The 20,078-nt window shown below is 38.0% G+C and overlaps 1 protein-coding gene across 4 annotated transcripts in view; it reads right to left on the bottom strand.

Moving 5' to 3' along the window:
- The window catches only part of Tp63 (tumor protein p63), a 210,971-nt gene extending 198,999 nt beyond the window's left edge, over nucleotides 1–11,972 (bottom strand). For all 4 annotated transcript variants that reach the window (XM_031363552.1, XM_031363553.1, XM_031363555.1 and 1 more), the window contains exon 1: nucleotides 11,387–11,972. In XM_031363552.1, the coding sequence (XP_031219412.1) occupies nucleotides 11,387–11,448 (62 nt within the window). In that variant the 5' untranslated portion in view covers nucleotides 11,449–11,972. The remainder of the gene's footprint in view (nucleotides 1–11,386) is intronic.
- Nucleotides 11,973–20,078: the final 8,106 nt, after the last annotated feature.

Here is a 20,078-nt window from a genome sequence, read left to right as displayed (position 1 = left end):
TTGTGTAGATGTACCACAATTTCTGTATCCACTCCTCTTTTGAGGGACATCTGGGTTGTTTCCAGGTTTTGGTTATTATAAATAAGGCTGCTATGAACTTGGTGGAACATGTGTCCTTGTTACATGTTGCAGTATTTTTTGGGTATATGCCCAGGAGTGGTATAGCCGGGTCCTCTGGTAGTACTGTGTCCAATTTCCGGAGGAACCGCCAAACTGATTTCCAGAGTGGTTGCATCAGTATGCAATCCCACCAGCAATGCAGTAATGTTCCTCTTTCTCCACAACCTCTCCAGCATCTGCTGTCACCTGAGTTTTTTATCCTAGTCATTCTGACTGGTGTGAAGTGGAATCTCAGGGTTGTTTTGATTTGCATTTCCCTGATGACTAAGAATGTTGAACATTTCTTTAGGTGCTTCTCAGCCATTCAGTGTTCCTCAATTGAGAATTCTTTGTTTAGCTCTGTACCCCATTTTTAATAGGGTTATTTGGTTCTCTGGAGTCTAACTTCTTGAGTTCTTTGTATACCTTGGATATTAGCCCTCTATCAGATATAGGGTTGGTAAAGATCTTTTCCCAATTTGTTGGTTGCCGTTTTGTCCTATTGACAGTGTCTTTTGCCTTACAGAAGCTTTGCAACTTTATGAGGTCCCATTTGTCAATTCTTGATCTTAGAGCAGAAAACGCCAATACAAGGAGGGAAACTACACCCTAGATTCAATTCCCCAATAAAAAGACATAGAATAACAGCCTGGATATGTAAACAAGACACAGCCTCTTGCTGCATACAGAAAACATATTTCAGTGTCAAAGACAGACACTACCTCAGAGTAAAGGGGTGGAAAACAATTTTCCAAGCAAATGTTACTAAGAAAGAAGCTGGAGTAGCCATTCTAATATCGAATAAAATCAACTTTCATCCAAAAGTTATAAAAAAGGATAAGGCTCATACTCATCAAAGGAATAATCTACCAAGATGAACTCTCAGTTCTGAACATCTATGTTCCAAATGCAAGGGTACACAGATTCATAAAAGAAGCTTTACTAAAGCTCAAAGCACACATTGCACCTCACACAATAATAGTGGAAGACTTCAACACCCCACTCTCATCAATGGACAGATCATGGAAACAGAAACTAAACAGAGACACAGTGAAAGTAACAGAACTTAGGGACCAAATGGATTTAACAGATATCTATAGAACATTTTATTCTAAAATGAAGGAATACACCTTCTTTTCAGCACCTCATGGTACCTTCTCCAAAACTGACCATACAATCAGTCACAAAACAGGCCTTAACAGATACATGAAGTTTGAAATACTCCTGTGCACCCATCAGATCACCACGAACTAAGGCTGGTCTTAAATAACAACAAAAATAACAGAAAGCCCACATACACCTGGAAACTGAACAATGCCCTACTCAATGATAACTTGGTTAAGGAAGAATTAAAGAAGGAAATTAAAGACATTTTAGAATTTAATGAAAATGAAGGCACAACATATCCAAACTTATGAGACATAATGAAAGCAGTACTAAGAGGAAAAGTAAGCTCTGAGTGCCTCCAGAAAGGAATTGGTGAGAGCATACACTAGTAGCTTGACAGCACACCTGAAAGCTCTACAACAAAAAAAAGCAAATTCACCCAAGAGGAGTAGATAGCAGGAAATAATCAAACTCAGGGCTGAAATCAACCAAATAGAAGCAAAAAGAACTATACAAAGAATCAACAAAACCAGGGGCTAGTTCTTTGAGAAAATCAAGAATGTAGATAAACCCTTAGCCAGACTAACCAAAGGGCACAGAGACAGTATCCAAATTAACAAAATCAGAAATGAAAAGTGAAACATAACAACAGAATCTGAGGAAATCCAAAAAAATCATCAGATCCTACGACAAAAGCCTATATTCAACAAAACTGGAAAACCTGGACAAAGTGGACAATTCTTTAGACAGATACCAAATACCAAAGTTAAATCGGGATCCGATAAACAAACAGTCCCACAGCCCCAAAGAAATAGAAGCAGTCATTAAAAGTCTCCCAACCTAAAAAAGCCTAGTACCAGATGGGTTTAGTGAAGAATTCTATCACACAAAGAAGACCTAATACCAATACTCTTCAAACTATTCCACAAAATAGAAACAGAAGGAACATTTCCCAATTCATTTTATTCTATGAAGCCACAGTTACACTGTATTCTCCCTTGGAGAGGGAACGGTATAATCAGATATTTGTCATAATTCCCTCTCATAGAGGACTTCATAAGAGATTTTTTCTACTTCTATCATGTTAAGTGTTCCAAATAGATTTTAAAAACTGGTTGAGTGCATATTACTTTTACCTTCAGAAGATATCATTTATATTTAAGAGGCATTTAAATATTATAAATTATTTTGTTGACTTAAACATGTCAATTCTGAGTTGTATATTTAAAAATAAATTTTATTTGTTTAATAAAACAAAACAAAAAAATCTAAAAACCTTCTAAAAAATCCTAGGAGCATAATTTCATAGTTTTCTTAGTTTCATTTATATATTTTTAGTTTCTTTATGTTCTTATAATTTCTTTCTCTAGCTTAAGAAATGGGTATAGTTTTATATTTGCAAATTTAAGCTTGAACTGATTAAATATTATTCTGACATTTGAAGCTATTTAAAGTACATTTGTATCACCAAGTTTTAAAAAAAAAAGACATGCTTGCCACTCCACCCTCTCCCACTTCTTGGCCCTGGCATTCCCCTACACTGGGGCACAGAATCTTCACAGGACCAAGGGACTCTCCTCCCACTGACTTTGCAATCCTCTTCTATACACATGCTGCCAGAACAATCAGACCCACCATGTGCAGACCTTGGTTGGTGGTTGAGACCCTGGGAGCTCTGAAGATACTAGTTCATATTGTTGTTCGTCCTAAGGGGCTACAAACCCTTCAGTTCCTTTGGTCCTTTCTCTAACTCCTTCATTGAGGACCCTGTACTCAGTTCAATGGATAGCTGTGAGCCTCTACATCTGTATTAATCAGGTACTGTCAGAGCCTCTCAGGAGATATCTATATTAGGCTGGCTTGTCCTCCCTTCAATCTCTGCTCCATAGTAGTCTCTGCAACTCAAGCATGGGGAGGTAGGAGGCAACAGGGGTTTGTTCTTGTTGTTTTTGTTTGTTTGTTTGTTTTTTGGAGGGGAAACTGGGAAAGGAGAAATCATATGACATGTAAATAAAGAAAATATCTAATTAAAAAAAGACATTAGCTTAAGCAAAGGTCATAAAGGAGAAATGAGGGCAAATATAAAGGGTTTTAGTCTACTCTTTTGAAGAGTTTACAGTAAAATATATGTGACTATATATAAAAGCTAAGTGAGACCTCATTTGCCAAATAGTAGGACCAGTAGTACACTCAACAACAGAGAAGCAAAGAAAGTTTTCACTCTGACTGTGTGAGACTGGTGAGTGCCAGTCAGTATACGTCTGTACTAACTGACAGCAAGTCATTTATTCATTTCTCCAGTTAATGAGAAATCACAACAGAACTCACAACAGCCTCTCCAGGGTATAAAAGGAAAGCACACACAACCCCAAAGATTCATCCAATTAGACTCTTCAAGATGTTACTTCATTCTTCATTTTTACTAGCTGTCTTGTGGTTGCTAACATTGTAGTTGGAAAAAAAAGAAATCCTATCAAATAATGCATTTTCATTCCTTGTCTTAAGGAAAACAAATTCTAAAAAGTATCATGCCTCTTATTGTTATTATATTAAGAGATGGGCACAATGTCCTAGACAAACTAGAAGAAAGCAGGGCCTCTTTCTGAAAACTTATTTGTATACACTAACTTATAATTAAGAAGTAAATGACACTATTCAGTTTAGTTAGGAAAACATAAGAACTAGGATAAGATGGGAAGAAAGAAAAGCCAATGCTTGTTTTAAAATAAATGATGTTACATTTGCTATTTTAAAAAGATTGTCCAAAACTTGACCACATTGATGAAGCTCCAGGCTAATTAAAAGCAATCAACAAACTGAAGGTGCAGCATACTATGTAAAATTAAAAACTAATGTCTGTATCACACTCTTCCTTCATGATAAATTTGTATTGTTCTATCATTTATTGCACACCATGCTATTAAACATTAATAAAATGATTATGTTAAAAAACCTCCTCTGGGTAAATACATGGCTGATTAAATTATCACACTTGCTTTGCTTCCTTGTTTCTTGATACAAAAGGCATTCTATTTTTATACCACTAATTTTGCCTTCAATTATAAGAGATGCCACAAGTTAATGGAATTTGAGAATGGGAGTTTGCAGTTGAACCTGGCAAATTACATTTGCTCATTTGAAACAAAAATAACAAAAGGTAATGGAGATTTGAAAGTGGCAGGAAAATGTGAGTCCTCAGATTCTTGTTTCTCAGCCTTATTAGCTTCAATCTCTTTTTCAGAAAGTCAAATTTATAATTAGGAGAGATAAGTGAGAACGGAGAAGGTAAATAATACTAATAAACTTTAGAATGAAGTCATAATTATTTTTCCTATCTAAATTATTCCCCCAATTCTTATGGCTTAAGGTAAAATATTTTTAATAACTGTCATTTCCAAAACCTTGACTAACCAATAAGCACACATCACTTGTGTTCGTTTCTCATCTTCTTTTGAATGGAACAAAGTGACTTTCAGAAGCCGGGGAAATGCGTAATTACCCAGGTAGGAGCTGGTGGCCTTTGATCATAATTACAGTGCTTTATCCATCCATCACTGTTGCTGGAGGACTAGTCCTTGTGAACTCTTTAAAGGAGATGGAAGCCCTGTCGAGACAAATTTGAGCTTCAAAACAGCTAATCAGAAACGCTGCTTTCTTGTCCCGCATCACAGATTGCAATTGCCACTTTAATCTTACACTGTATTTTTGCCTTTTAAATAAAGTGAGACCATGAAGTCTGGCTCTGGGAAGATTCATCCCAGGCTCTATGCTTCTTTGGGGGAATTAGGTTCCCGGTTCTTCCCCTTAGGTAGTGCTGTGCAAACAGGAGAGGCATCAGAAGTACTTGATAAAAATGCCGGTTTCGCATTCCTTTAATGCATGCTCAATTTCTCTATCTCAAATCTCAAATGAGTGAGGAGCCTCAGAGCACAGGAAGGGCTAGAGCTGTTTCTTCAAGTGTGACCTGATCACTATGCAAGTCAAATCATTTTGGCATAGTAAACAATTTCAAGACTCCAGCCGAACCTAAGCACCACAGCCACCAAGCACGTATGGGACATGTCTCTCTGTACTTGGGAAAATCAGAAGTGAACATAGACATCCCTGTGTTAGCTGAATCTACATTTGGGCCTCAGAGTATTAGTGGTACTGTCAAAAAGTCATGTCTGGCTTCACATAAAACAATTTGGGAAATATTAACAAACACTGTTAACAAAAGTCACTACTCCAATTTGGTCCTTCTTAAATATGGATGCTTCCCATTCTGTCTTTGATGGCCATTCAACTGCCCTTAAACACATGTGATTCCTTTGTTATTCTTGTATTGTTTCCACATAAGTCATCCTATGTGAGGTACCCTGAAATCTGGTAATGAATCTTATTTATCTTCTGCCTCCCAGACTCTGCAGCAAAAACACCGACACACAGAGACTACATTAGGCAAATAAACTAAAGCAACACATAGGTTTTTCTTTTAATCTATGATTTGAGGATAAATATCCAGCAGTTGGTAGATTCATTTCTTATAGCTGTTGTAACAAGTGACCCCAAACTTAGCCATGAAAAGCCACACACATTTTATGTTATAGTTTGGTGGGTCAGAAGCTTTTGGTAAGGCTCGGTACCCACTGGGAAAGGATTTGTTTCCTTATTTCTCCCGCCTTCAGAAGCTCCATGTCTATCTTGCCTCATGACTCTCTTCCACTTTCAAAACCATCAATTAGCTATGTTCTGTTGTCTTCTTCATATTACATCATTTGACTCTTCTACCTTTAAAGACTCTTACGATCACATTCTAGGCACACAGGTAGTCCAAATTAGTCTATCTTTCAAAGGTGGCTAATTGGAATCCCTAATTAGTGGCTGTCTTATTCTCTTTGGACATATAATATAATCTACTCATATATTCTCCAGATTAGGATGTAGCTTCTTATAGAGGCCATCATCCTGCTACCTTCCAAGTGGATCAGATACTGAGACCAGTCAACTGTAAGGTCTTATATGAATCTAATAATATGACCTTGTTATTGGTAGACATGATTTTAATCTGGAGCTTTGAATTTGAACAAGAGCATTTTACATTTTCATCTTCTTTTTGCTAGTGTTTTGTTAGGGACAGGCATCTCAGTTCTTCTAAGGTCCATAGTATTTAATTCTAAAGGGTTAAAGTTCAGAGAGATGAGGCGATATTAAGACCTATAATGATTCTTGTTCTTAATTTACACTAGATAATGAGGCAAATGACATGTAAAGTATAATGTTACTATAAATTGAATTGTGTCCATGGTGAGGGCACACATGTCTGGGGACAGGAGCAGTCTAGCTCACTAGACACAAACTAGCAGGAGTGAACCATGCAGGAAGGATGTGTGTTTTAGAGTTGAACTGGCTTATGTTTAGTTTAGAGTCCTTGGGAACTGTAGATTGACGGTCACAGTCTCAACTCCCAGGAGTTGTAATACAGACAGTTTAAGAAATTCATGACAGTCATATAATAAGATGATCTGAGAGGTGGAGCTATAAATCAGATCTTTCACACATGGTATATACACACTTTGCTGATAAATTTTCCTGTCCCCAGAACATTCAAATGTACGAGAAATCTAGAAGCAACAAAGAGAATTATAATAGCATTGCAGTAAGACCCTGAGGTACTTCTTCATGACTACACTTGAAGTATATATTAGGCCATATAGATAAATTATAAGTTGATATTCCTTCAACTGAAGTGTATCTATTTTTTTCTGTCCTAGGTCTCGTTTTGTATAAGAACCAAATTTGAACAATATAAGCAAACTGCAACATGTTGAATTTCTTACAGACTGTCAGCAAGAAAAACCTAACCATTAAAGAAGCCCAAGTCTGATTTTCCCCATCAAAATATTCAGATATATTTGTTATCCAACACTAGAAATTATATTATATATTATTTATTCAGTCTTCCTAAGAACACACAAAGAGTTCTTAATCTTTGTTTTTAATTCTAACTGTAATTAGAAGTAATGGCTCTGTTGTGACTCCCTAGAATTAGCAGTGACTACAAGTGCTCATTACATGAAACATTAATGAAAAAGACAACAGCAGTTGCTTCAAAACGTGAGCCTGTGAGAAGCTCTCCTTACGAGGCCTGCATGCTTTAATAGGAAGCTCAACAAGAAGTCCACTAGAGAAAGTATAGGCTAAGTTCACTCTCTGTTTGCTGACTCTCTTCTTGACGGTCTCATTGTTTGACATTAATACAAATGCAGAGGGCAGAGGGACTGTCAGTGCCATCCTTGGAAGCCAGCTTGCCTGGTCACGGAGTAAGAAGGGTGCCAGTGCGGGAAGAAGCCAAATGGCGATGCCTGTGCAAGACATACTTCTGCCTTTATGTTAGTTTTCTCACACAAAGGAAATGGTCTTTCTCTGTACCTGCTCTGTCACCACCCTTCCACTTAGGATCTATTTTAAAGCAGAGTTAATAAAGTTGACCTTTAAGCAAAAGCAATCAAATAAACAAACAAACAAAAAACCTAATTTATATGAGAAACACTCTTACAATGTTTTAGCATCCGCCTTTGAATAGAGGCGAATACAAATATTGTACAAATAGATCACATTGTAATGATGTCTACTTCTTTTTATTTCAATTGTCACAATTTTTCAAAATATAATCTTTGTTTACTTATTTAAAATTTTCACAGGCTTATAATTTGAAAAGATATTTCAAATGAATCGAATGTATCAGAGTGGATTCAAAGTGTATTTAACAAGCTAGAAGCTAATTCTAAGAGAAAGTAATGTAAAGGACACAATTTATACCACAAACCTCCACCTCTAGTCTAGATATTGACTTTACATTTGTTTTGCGTATTCATCTGGCTAAAAATAGCAAATAGGCCTACTGTGCATACGTTTTGTTTATTAGGAAATTATCCCACTGACTGACTTGCTGATTTTGCACCATTAATTCTTGCTCTAATATCTTTTTTAGAATTGGGTTGGGAATGAAATGACAGCCTTTGTGACTTTTATCCATCTCTCTTGGTTTTTGTAATTGCCAATATTGCCAAATGCAAATATAATAAGCTCCATGGATGTAAATGCCTTTCTTTTTTCAGAAGAGTTTTTGCAAAGACTGAAGTAAATTAATATTGATTCAGAACACAACCAAATCCATAATATATTAATATGTTCTGGTGGAAAGAAAACAAAGAGCGTGAAATCTTTAGTAGATTATAGTACTTTAAAATGTATATCTAAGCAGTTCTTTTTTGGCTGGCATGAGTATTCATCAATTAGCCATAAAAGCATGCTGTTGACTGTATTCTATATAAAAAAGAAATTCATGACTTACCATAGCCTGGAGTTAAAAATATCAGCCTACCCTATCCTTAATAAAACAATAACATCCAAAGTCTTCTTTGAGCTTCTCTCAAAGACAAGGTCAGGAAAGACAAGTGTAAGTATGTAGATGACTATGATTATGGAATGATTAAATTTGGTCTTTCTTAAAATAGATTTTGTAAACTGAGAACTACCAGCGTTGTCTGCTTAGAAAGATCAACTCGCAGTATTCACCCACTGGACAGCAAAGAGAACAGTGCTGGGTTCCTGTTCTGATATATAGTTTTCTTTTTACTGAAGAAACATATTCACGCGATATATTTTAATTATGTTTTCCCCTCTCCCAATTCTTCTCTCCCCAGTAATATTTCACTTCCTTCTTTATTCACTGAGAAGAAATAATAGTAACCCTTGGGAAACTAATCTATGTAAAAGTTAAAATGCTTAATCATTGAATATCAAATGTCTATGTACTGTAGAATTAATCAGATGTCAATAATGAACACAATGGATTATTTATCTTTTCAGACAGGATCTCTCTAACTGGCCCAGCATTTGCAATTCTCCTGCCATAGCCTCTTGAGTGCTGGGATTACGAGCATGAGCCACCATACCCGCATTCTCATGAACTTTTGTATGCATGCACCTTACAAAAGAAGGCTTAGTATCCATATTTCCTTTTTTCTATGTTGTTTTATGGTTATGTTTTTGTTATAAATGAAGAGACATTTTAGACTAAAGGAACATTCTTTATCAATCTTGCAAGACTGTTTTAAACTGGTCTTACAGCAATGTACATATTCTTGTGCCTTCTTCCAAGTTGGAAGATTACTGAAATAAAGGTACTCTAAAATTTAAAATTGTTTAAAAGGACTTTGATTGTTTTGGATCTGTCAGTGTGTTGACAACTTAGGTTCCATCTATCCATGTGCTGACAGGACATCTGGGCTACAGGAAAAGCAATTGTTTTTGCATATATACATATATATGTGTGTATATATATATACATATATGTGTGTGTGTGTGTGTGTGTGTGTGTGTGTGTGTGTATACACATGTCCCATCTACCACCAGAAATGCCTGCAGAAGGATGCATATAGGAGGGAAGGGGCTCGCTAGTCCGTAAGCTAGGATTTGTAAAGCTGCTGTGAATCCAACACTGTCTTCAGGAAAGGCCCAGGAGGGAACATGGTAAAGGCTGCTGCTGAGTCACAGCTGTGTTCTTAGAAATGTTGAGTCCAGAAGCTGGTGAATGGAATGAGTGATTTTCGTGATTGCAGGAAGGTCTTTGAGATCTCAATAATTGGGTATACTGCTCTGTTGTCATTCCTGTCCCCAGCTTTAGCTAAATTTAATGTTTAAGTCATCCAAGCAGATAGATTCTGGGTCCATTTGGTTTTCCTAAAACTGCTGCCTGTACAGAAAACCACTCACATTTCACATTTCATCCTGGGAGATATTAACAATCTCTCTTTCTCTGGCTGGGTCTCTCTTCTTTGAGTTTGTAGTCTGTCTTCCCTTTCTGTATTCCCCATTTCATGCATCTCTCCTCTTCTGTTTTTCCCACCAGAAACCTCACAGGAAGAGAGTCAGCCCGACAAGAGAGTGAATTATACTGATGAAAATAAATAGCCTTTCACAATCCACTGCAATGCTATGGTAACCTAGCCCTGCCCAGCACTAGGACTCAGATTCTAGTGTGAGCCTCCAGCAGGCACAGGTGGCAAGTGTCACTTTAACCCCTTTCTAACCCTGCCATTTTCAACACTCTGGACCTCTATCATAAGTCTTACAAAGTACTAAATTCCAACTTCAAATCTCATGCCGTTAAATTAACAACATCACAGTGCTTTGTATGGTGTGAATGTCTCCCATAACTTTACACGGGAAATGCTCTTCAGATTTCATTTACCAGTTTAAAAATAGCAAACTCTAACGTGAAACAGCCTCTTCCCCCTGACAGAGGCACACTATTGTGAACTCTTGCTAATATTCCTTCTCGGTGCAAGGTAAATATTTGTCTACAAACACAAACAAAATTCAGTTTCATCACAGGATTTAGAAGTCATATTTGTCAAAAGATGATGTTTGTTTTGAAACAAATCAAAAAGAAAATATTCTTTAGAGCTAAAATGACAAGCCACAATCTGTTTCACATAACAATGGCTATCTAGTTTTAAGGCATAAATCAAAATTTCCAATGTTTATTTTGACTTGAAAATTGCCCAATAGATTATTATGTCCCTGCCCAATGAAATTTCTTTTTCTTGGGTGGGTGGGGACTGAGCATGGCGACTGATACACTATAATATTTTTTTAAATCTTAAAATGGTGTGACAATTATTATTAAATGTTTTAATTAATGAATTCTCATTAATTAATTAATCTCATCCCCCTCCTCCAACATCTCCCAGACCCTCCCTCATCTTCTACCCATGCTACATGTTTCTCTGTCTCTCTGTCTATCTGTCTGTCTGTCTGTCTCTCTGTCTGTCTGTCTGTCTCTCTCTGTCTCTCTCTCTGTGTCTCTGTGTCTCTCTCTCTCCCTCTCCCTCTCTCTCTCCCTCTCTCTCTCTCTCTCTCTCTCTCTCTCTCTCCTTATTGAGTCCAGTAGTGTAACAAATTTTTAAAAATTGGATGTCTTCAAACTTTGTCACTTAGTAACTCCAGAAATAAAGTATAAGATAACTGTACAAAAGATGTCTACAGACCACTTTAAGTCCATACAAAGTCCAAAGCAGTGTCATTATGCTCACTAAACAAGGAGGGCTTCTTTAGTCCACAGCAGAAACACTCGGAATACACAGGCACACCAGTTCAGTTTTGACAGACATCAAGTCAGATTTAAACTCACCGCTGGATGTAAGGGTCGGGGCAGTACTGTAGGGTGGCACACCGTGAAGTTTCAAAATTCATTTCCTTCAACTCTCTTTGATACCAACAGATGGGGAGCAATTCTATAAAATATACATATACACCTGAGAATATCTAGGTATGTAGCCAGGAGGCTGAAAGCAATAGGGTCAAATGCCATCAGACATAGAAGTTTAGACACTTCCCCCCTTTACACAGATTTGCAAAGAGGCGGGACGTTTCTTCCTTTCAGCCAATGAGAGTCTTCAAGTGACCAGAGCATCATAAACAGTCAATTCTTACCAGCTGGGCATCCTCTGTAAAGCTGTTCTTCCTCTCTGCCACAGTTTTAGAGCCCTTGACGTAGAGTGGCCACACTTGTTGGCAATAAGTAGGCATCTCTGAACTTCTGATCTTGCTCGTGATTGGGTGCTGGCATGAATGGCATCAGAGTTTAATCACGGGAGCCAGGACTTGTCACTGAGCTAATAAATGTCCCCCTTGCTCTAACTGAGTAACATCTTTTATCTGTCTTCTGATTTGATTTGAGAGCTCCCGTCAGTGCTGCTGTGGCTAGACTGTTTTGCAGAAACGCTTAGGAGACTTATTTTTTCCGGCTTCTTCCACCCCCCACCCCCCCTTCAGCCTCCCTTTCAGCCAACCGCCTGTTGTGGTCACAATCTCAAATAGCAAAGACAGGGAAATTCCTTGATTATATTTAACCTAGAACTCACTCTTCATTTCAACGAGACAGAGAGAGAGAGAGAGAGAGAGAGAGGGAGAGAGAGAGAGAGAGAGAGAGAGAGAGAGAGAGAGAGAGAGAGAGAGAGAGATCATGCCTATGTATTTAGAGTTTCTGCCCCAAATAAAAGAAAATAGCCTGTAGTGATTTTTTTAACTATACAGATATAATAGGATTTTATTGTGATATTTAAATAGGAGTTACTTTTTTTTACAATGTTTCCTAATTGTTTTATTATTTGGATATTTATTTAGAATTATTTCAGATTGCCTGTTAAGGGGGGAAAATAAAGTTTATTTCAAACTCTATCAGTCTATCTCATTCTCTATGTCTCACTTTTAGCAGCTTTTAGTCTCCTTTGACCTACTTTACCATAAAATCTGACATTCTTTATATAGACAAGAATTAATATATTATCAGGCAAAGTCTCCATGATGATGAATTTGTTTCCTTTCTGAATGTAGGCTGTAAACCAATCCTGGTTCTGTGGATTTAGAAATTGAATGAAATATGATTCAGAAGCTAAATTAGAATAGAGTCCAAGAGGGAACTAGAGCTGTGTGGCCAAGTGTCACTGACATGTTAAGTACACACTTCCATCCATGCAGCAGGCATAGACACCTGCAAACCAGTGACATCAGAAAATGTCAAAGTTGTGAGACAAGCTGAAGAGAAATCTGACATTTTCCTGTAAGAAATTCTGGTACAAAAATGTGTTCATAAAGATGTTTTATTTGTTGTTCCAGCCAGAGAGAAGCTATTTAAAACTTGACATTCTCTTCCTTTACTCCGACAGAGCATGTCTAACATCTGTGAATTGTGAAACTCACACACATGCCGGCCCGAGCCCCAGCCAAATCTGACAGCTTGCTCCAAAAAAAAAAAAAAAAAAAAAAAAGTGAAACTTGAAGCAAAGATCATTTCACTAATTAATTATAGATTTGCTCATTGGAATTGAAGTGTCTGGCTTTCTTCCTCAGAGCAAGTACAGATGACCTGATTGCAAAGTTCTTCAATTGAGAATATTCAATTTCCTGTGGCCATGGCCTTGGGGGAGTTCCATAACACAGGACCCGTCTACTCGTAGTTCTGAGAGGAGTCTCTGGAGGCATAGGAAGGGTGTTCCTCTAGCCAAAGGCGGCCTGTGCTGCCCTCCCAAACACAAGAATGAGGGGCAGAGTTGGCAGCAAAGCACATTTTTAGTGTAGAAAAGGCCCTGGGGTTCAGTCTTCAGTTGTGAAAACTTAAGAAAGACTAAGACCATGATTTCACATGGAAAGTGTCTTAAATTTTAATAAATCTTTGAGTCACTTGGAATTCTTATCCACGCAGAATCTGGTTCTTTAATTCTAGGGTGGGGGATTGAGATTACATTTTGAATCCCCGGATGATTATGCCGGGGAGGCTGCCCCAAGGACCAAATCTCAGGTGGTAAGATCTGAGCTTGCCTTTCACCTTGTATTTATAACTAAGGGCTTCCTGAAAAGAACAAAGAACTTGTCAAAGTATTTTACATCACGGTCCAAAGTCATAGACTTCCACAGAATCAGTTTTCAAGTACTCTTCATGCAAATTTTCAATTACAAGTTTTAGAACTTAATTTAAAAGGACTAAGTTTAGAATAACTTAGAGGATATATGCCATTATATCCACAGTTGTTATAGAAAATACTATATATGTCCATATATATATATACACATATATATGTATATATATGTGTGTATATAATACAGAAGGCAGATTATTAGGTGGCAATGGATTTTATAGAAATAATTATGGAAGATGTTGCTTCCCACTACTTAGTTAATAAACAGAGTTAACCTGACATAGAGGAGAAAAGCAAATTCCTCAGGATCACAAACACGTTATAGCGTATGAACATCCATGACCTGGGAAAATAAGTGGCAATTAATCTGCAATTACTATATCTGCTCATATCTTCATTCAACCACTCAACTACTAGACACTCAAGTTACTTACCAAATATCTACATTTTTTGGAGATACTAGTTGGAAATTTTTCTGAGAGTTTTAAGTGTCTTAGTCAGAAAGTATTGCAGAGTCACTCACATGGACACTTGCGAGAAGGGAATCACCTTTCCAACCTACAAGTCTGAAAGACGCTTGTGGACACACTTGATCTGTATGAAGCAGGAATAAAGACTTCATAGAGACATTAACGTTCAGTATGTAGAGCTCTCAGCATAAAGTCCCAAGAAGAAATATGCCTTCTTTCTCCACTTTGAGCACCCAAGAACATGCCCAACTTGACTCAAGTATTCAGCGCAGACATTCTTTCTGAAATCTGTGACATTTATCACACAACTGCTATTATTTATGCACTTTCTGGTCTTGGCTTTAAACTATTATCATCATTCTCCTGCCTTGGATAGGAAAAGAATTCTACCATTCGAAGAGAGGACAGTAAGTGTAGGGTGGTGTAAAATAGATATTACTACGAGCAGTTTATGACCTGTGTGTTCCCCCAACCATGAAAGTAGGTGATTGTGGTCACTGTTTATCAGAGAAGCTGAGTTCAGGCCAACGGGACTTTAAGCCTTATCCTGTCTAACTCAATCTGGCGTATACCACTTCAGATTATGGGAACCAAAATGGAACCTTCTAGAATATAAGGTGGTAAATGTAGCAGATATCATGAACCTTAAAGGAACAGTTGAGTTTAACATTCTTCAGCACCAAACTCATTTTGACCATAGTCTCTATTCATCGAGGAAGAAACTAAAGTTTACCTTGGAAGAGGGTCTTACAATCAGTATACATGAATTCTGGTTCTACTTTTACTCTACTAATAGACTGTAATAATTATAAGAAGTATGGAGCACAAGGTGTTGACATCTAGGTAGAGTAAAGGTAGAACCAGAATCCATGTGTACTGATAGTGAGGGAATGCTAAGTCACTGAAGAAGCATATACATTGCAGACATAGCTATGGTCTCTTGATCTGACCGTGAGCTTCTTACAAGCCCTGCAATCCATCACATGGAAATAGTTATAACTAAACTAATGACTAGAGTCTATTCAGAAGAGAACAAAAGGGTTCAGGGGTTTGTCCCAATGAGTGGGGGAGTTTTGATTCAGGGGCATACAAGGAAACACAGAAGCCAGTTAGGCAGGGAAGAGGTTGGCAGATTCCCTGACAGACAAACCTGATACCCTCGAAGTCACACCCAGTGTCCAAAAGCAATGTGGGTGGGCTTCTCTTCCAGACATACCCGAACAGCTGTGTGGGGCACGCTCTTCACTCCCATCCATCCTTTGCTCAAAGTCCACGTGAGTGGGAGATAAATAAGGAAACACAGGAAGTCCTTATTTGGTACTACCCAGATTTGTTTTTTCCGGAAGCATCTGTTAGATCCAAAGCAAGATGTGCCTTTTCTCTGCACGTTTCTCTGTGTTTCCTAAAGGAAGAAATCTCTTACATAATCACACTTCAACCATAGAAACCACGAAATGCACATCCACAAAATATCTACTCTGCGTCCATTTCAAGTTGCCTGTTTTGCCAATTATGTCTGTATAGTGACAGAAAACCCTGATTCATGCATTTCCCTGTTTAGTCATTTTCTCACTGGGAACAGGTCCTTCAGCTGCTTCACGACACGGTTATTTGGAAAGATGACAGGCCAGTTGCTTAGTTTAGTTTTTGGTGGGTATTTTCTCCTGAGTAGATTCTGTTACTTGATTTTGGCAGAAACGGTATGAAATCAAGGCTTAATACACCACATTCATCTTGAATTGTGTGGCTTTTAAAATCCCTCCAACGAATTTTCTCCAAATTTAAAGCTCTGAGAAACAGATCATTTTAAACTTTCACAATAACTTCCAAAGGCCTTAGGAAATTCCTCTATAGGTTGCTTATAATGCCATATACTTCTATGCGATATATAGCTGTGAAATATTTGAATTCTCATCATTTTACATCATTGTCCCTTTCTACTTTGTTTCCACATTACCGCCTCTCTCCCCCTCGTGGTCCTAAGAAGGGCCAGGGGATGGGTTTTGAAGAGTCATACAAAGGCAATTTGAAGAGGGTGATTTCTAGATTGAAGTCAAAAAGACCCATTCAATCGGTTTTCAGTTTTGCTTATGATAGTTAAAGAACTGCAGTTCATCCTGGTGTAATGAATGGGTGCTGAGCATGGTCCTCCTGTGTGGAGTCACTTCAGGCTTAGGCTGCAGCTCACTTTAGGAAATGGCAGGGAAATATCTGTGGGCTACTTTATTAGGAATACAAAATGGCACAGGAAAATCAGTGACTTCAATATTTACTTAAAACTCAAATTGTTTTCTATTACCATATATATGTATATATATTTACATATACATACCTAATATGCATAATATATATTCAGCATATATAATATATGCATGAATAATATAAATAAGCAATTATGCATATACTATACATGATATAGTTGTTTTGAGAAGAATGTGTAAAATAGAAATAATCTTAATTTTGGTTGACATAGACACACAAACCTGTGAGGAGCCACAAATATTAGGGTTGTGGGTCAAATTTCCAGTTGAATAGAAGAAAATAAAAGAAAATCCTAGGAAAGATTCTTTTCAACTTCAGGAGTCCAAGACTCTATGGCTATCAGTTTCTGAATAGTCTATTTATAAGTTTGGCCCATGTGTGTATCTAGCTATATAACATCACTGAGCTTATAAAATACTTAGAGATTACAAAATACATTTGTGGTGCTACCAGAGTCTGGGGAGGAGGGGTGGGTTGGAAGTGGTTGATTAACATGTATTGGGTTTCAGTTTTGCAACATCAAAATCTTGAGCTGAGTTACATGACACTGTGTCTATATTTAGCTCAACTGAACTGTACATGTAAAAACTATTAAGGCCATAAACAGACTACATAATTATATACATTGTATTTAAAAAATTAAAGATGTGCATAGGTAAGTGCTTAAATCAATAGTCTGAATAAGCATCATCGATAAGAAACAAAAGAAAATCCGAGAGTATTTCTTCTGAAATATTCAACATGAATGTTGGCATGTGTCTTGAATTTGTGATCTTCTAAGTAGGTTTTTACAGGATTTTGTTTCAAAGTAATATATTAGGCTTTTGTTATGTATAACATGTTCTAGGCGAGGCAAAATCTGACTGCAGGCTATGGGGATGTCTCAGTCAGGTAGTAAACTGTTTGCTTAGCAGTTGGGAAGTCCTGAATGTGGTCTTCAGAACCCATTGAGCATGAATGTAGACATTTGTAACCTCAATACTAGGAAACCAGAGAAAAGATGACCTGTAGGGCTCACTGGCAGCCAGCCTAGTCGACTGGGTGAGTTCCAGGCCAGAGATCCAGTCTAAAAAGGGGTGGGGAGTAGACAGCACCTGAGGAGTGGCATCTGAGCCTCCACACACATATGCACACACATATACACACATATACAAGTGCACATACCCAGAATCTGTTGAAAAGACTTTGAAAGTGACCATTCCTACTGTGTAAGGAGCTTAACTTCTAGTTTCTGAATCTAACATGTTTGTTATCAGTTTGTTCACTGTATACCACTAACCATGGATGATGTCATGATATGACATGAATTTCAGTGGGGTTCTTACGAGATTCCCTCAGATTGATTGCTCATCTATTTAACAGCCAGTTCATAGCATCAGGATAAATATTTCGTGAAGGTCTCCTTTATGCATCAGTGTGCTGGAAGCTGCTAATAACAGCCAGATCATTAAGAGCCAACCCTTGTCTCTAAGTGCTTCCCAGAGCACTTGAGAATTACTTTCTTTCCCTTTGAATAGCTTAAGCTTTGTAGCCAAAGGAATGGAACTTAATACCTTAATAAGTTGTGTGCTCCACGGCCCATTGACATATAGGTAAACTATCCACATGTTCTAGTGCTCCTTTCTTTTGCTGCTGCATTTGTGTTACAGATCCCTTGCAAAATTTTGTTCTAATAAATGTTCATGAAATTAAAAAAAAAAACTGAAAAGGGACAGGCAGAGAGATGACTCAGTGAAGTCATTAAGATGTCTTGGTTGCTCTTCCAGAGGATCTCCCTTCAGTATCCAGCATCCATATGACAGCTCACAATTGTCTGTAGCTTCAGTTCTAAGGCATCCAATACCCACATACAAACATACATACAGGGAAAATAGCAATGCACATAAATTAAAAATAAATAAGTCACTAAAAGTGAGGGAATAAGGAGGAACAGCTATGGCACAGCCCTCTGAGTTAAGGATGGTCAATTTGTCTGCTGGGATTTTGGTCTGGGACAAATGGTACCTGATCGGTACTCATGAGATATGATTTTTGCTAGCTTCAGGCATTGGTAGGAAGAGGATGCAGAAATCTTAATTGTCTTTGTGAGACCAAGAGACCACTGGGGCAGGTCCTCACTCCAGATAGACATTCATTTGTACCTGTTGCTTCAGTATTGTTCTTGGGTGGAATCATAAAAGCTATAATTTCTGCCCCCAAGAGAGATAGGTATGAGCTACGATCTGCATATTACAAAGCCTATGGCAATATTATGTCTCTGGTATATGGAGTCCTGAAAAACATAACGTATCCATAGAAACAAAAATCAAAAGAAGGACAAGTCCTGAACAGAACACCAACAGCTCAGGCACTTAGGTCAACAGTTGATAAATGGAACTTCTTGTAAGGCAAAGAATATTGTCAGTAGGACAAAACACCAACCTACAGATTGGGAAAAGATCTTCACTAGCCCTGCATCTGATAGGGGGCTAGTATTCAAAATGTATAAAGAACTCAAGAAGTTAGACTTCAGAAAATCAAAAAAAAATTAAAAATGGGTACAGAACTAAACAGAGAAATCTCAACAGAGGAAGCTTGAATGGCCTAGAAGCACTTATAGAACTGTTCAACATCCTTAATCATCAGGGAAATACAAATCAAAATGACCCTGACATTCCACCTTACACCAGTCAGAATGGCTAAGATCAAAAACTCAAGTGTCAGCACATGCTGACAAGGAAGTGGAGAAAGGGGACCACTCCTCCATTGCTGGTGGAATTGCAAATTGCTCCAGTCACTCTGAAAATCAATCTGGCACTTCCTCACAAAATTGGAAATATTTCTACCTGAAGACCCAGCTGTACTGTTCCTGGACATATACCCCAAAGATGCTCCACCGTACCATATGAAGCCTTATTCATAATAGCCAGAAACTGGAAACAACCTAGATGTCTCTCAACCAAAGAATGAATACAGGAAATGTGGTTCATTTACACAATGGAATACCATTCAGCTATTAAAAACAAAGACATCATGAATTTTGGAGGAAAATGGATGGAACTAGAAAATACTCTGAGCGAGGTAACCCAGAGGCAAAAAGACACACATGGTATGTACTCACTGATAAGGATATCAATCAAAAAGTACAGAATACCCATGATACACCTCATAGACCATAAGAAGTTAGAAAGAAGCAAGAAAGAAAGATCCAAGTAAGGATGTTTCAATCCCATTAAGAAGGAGGATGAAAATAATCATGGAAGGCAGAGGGAAGGAGGGGCCTGAGTGAGAGAGGAAAGGGGAGGAGGGAAAGGGAAAAGGAGGGCAGGATTAGATATGGGGCAAGCAGCAGAGAAGGCCAGAGGGCCAATGGAACGGGTAGGCCTTGGGGGAAGTGGGGAAAACCTCTAGAAAGTCCCAGAGACCTGAGATGTGAGAGGTGCCCAGAATTCAATGTGGGTTATGTTAGCCCAAATGCCCAACAGTGCTGAGATGGAACCGGAAGAGCTCACCTCCAGTAGTTAGATAGTGCCCAGTAGAGGGATGGAGACACCAACCTACCTTCAAATTTTTTGACCCAGTATTGCTCCTGTCTAAAAGAAATTCATGGACAAAAAAATTGAGCAGAGACTGAGGGAATGGCCCACCAATGACCAGGTCAACTTGGGATCCATCCTACAGTGGGTACTAAACC

Source organism: Mastomys coucha, unplaced genomic scaffold (assembly GCF_008632895.1).
Source record: "Mastomys coucha isolate ucsf_1 unplaced genomic scaffold, UCSF_Mcou_1 pScaffold12, whole genome shotgun sequence".
Classification (NCBI taxonomy): Eukaryota; Metazoa; Chordata; class Mammalia; order Rodentia; family Muridae; genus Mastomys; species Mastomys coucha.
The sequence above is the reverse complement of the archived record's forward strand: the minus strand, read 5'-3'. Positions and strand labels throughout refer to the sequence as shown.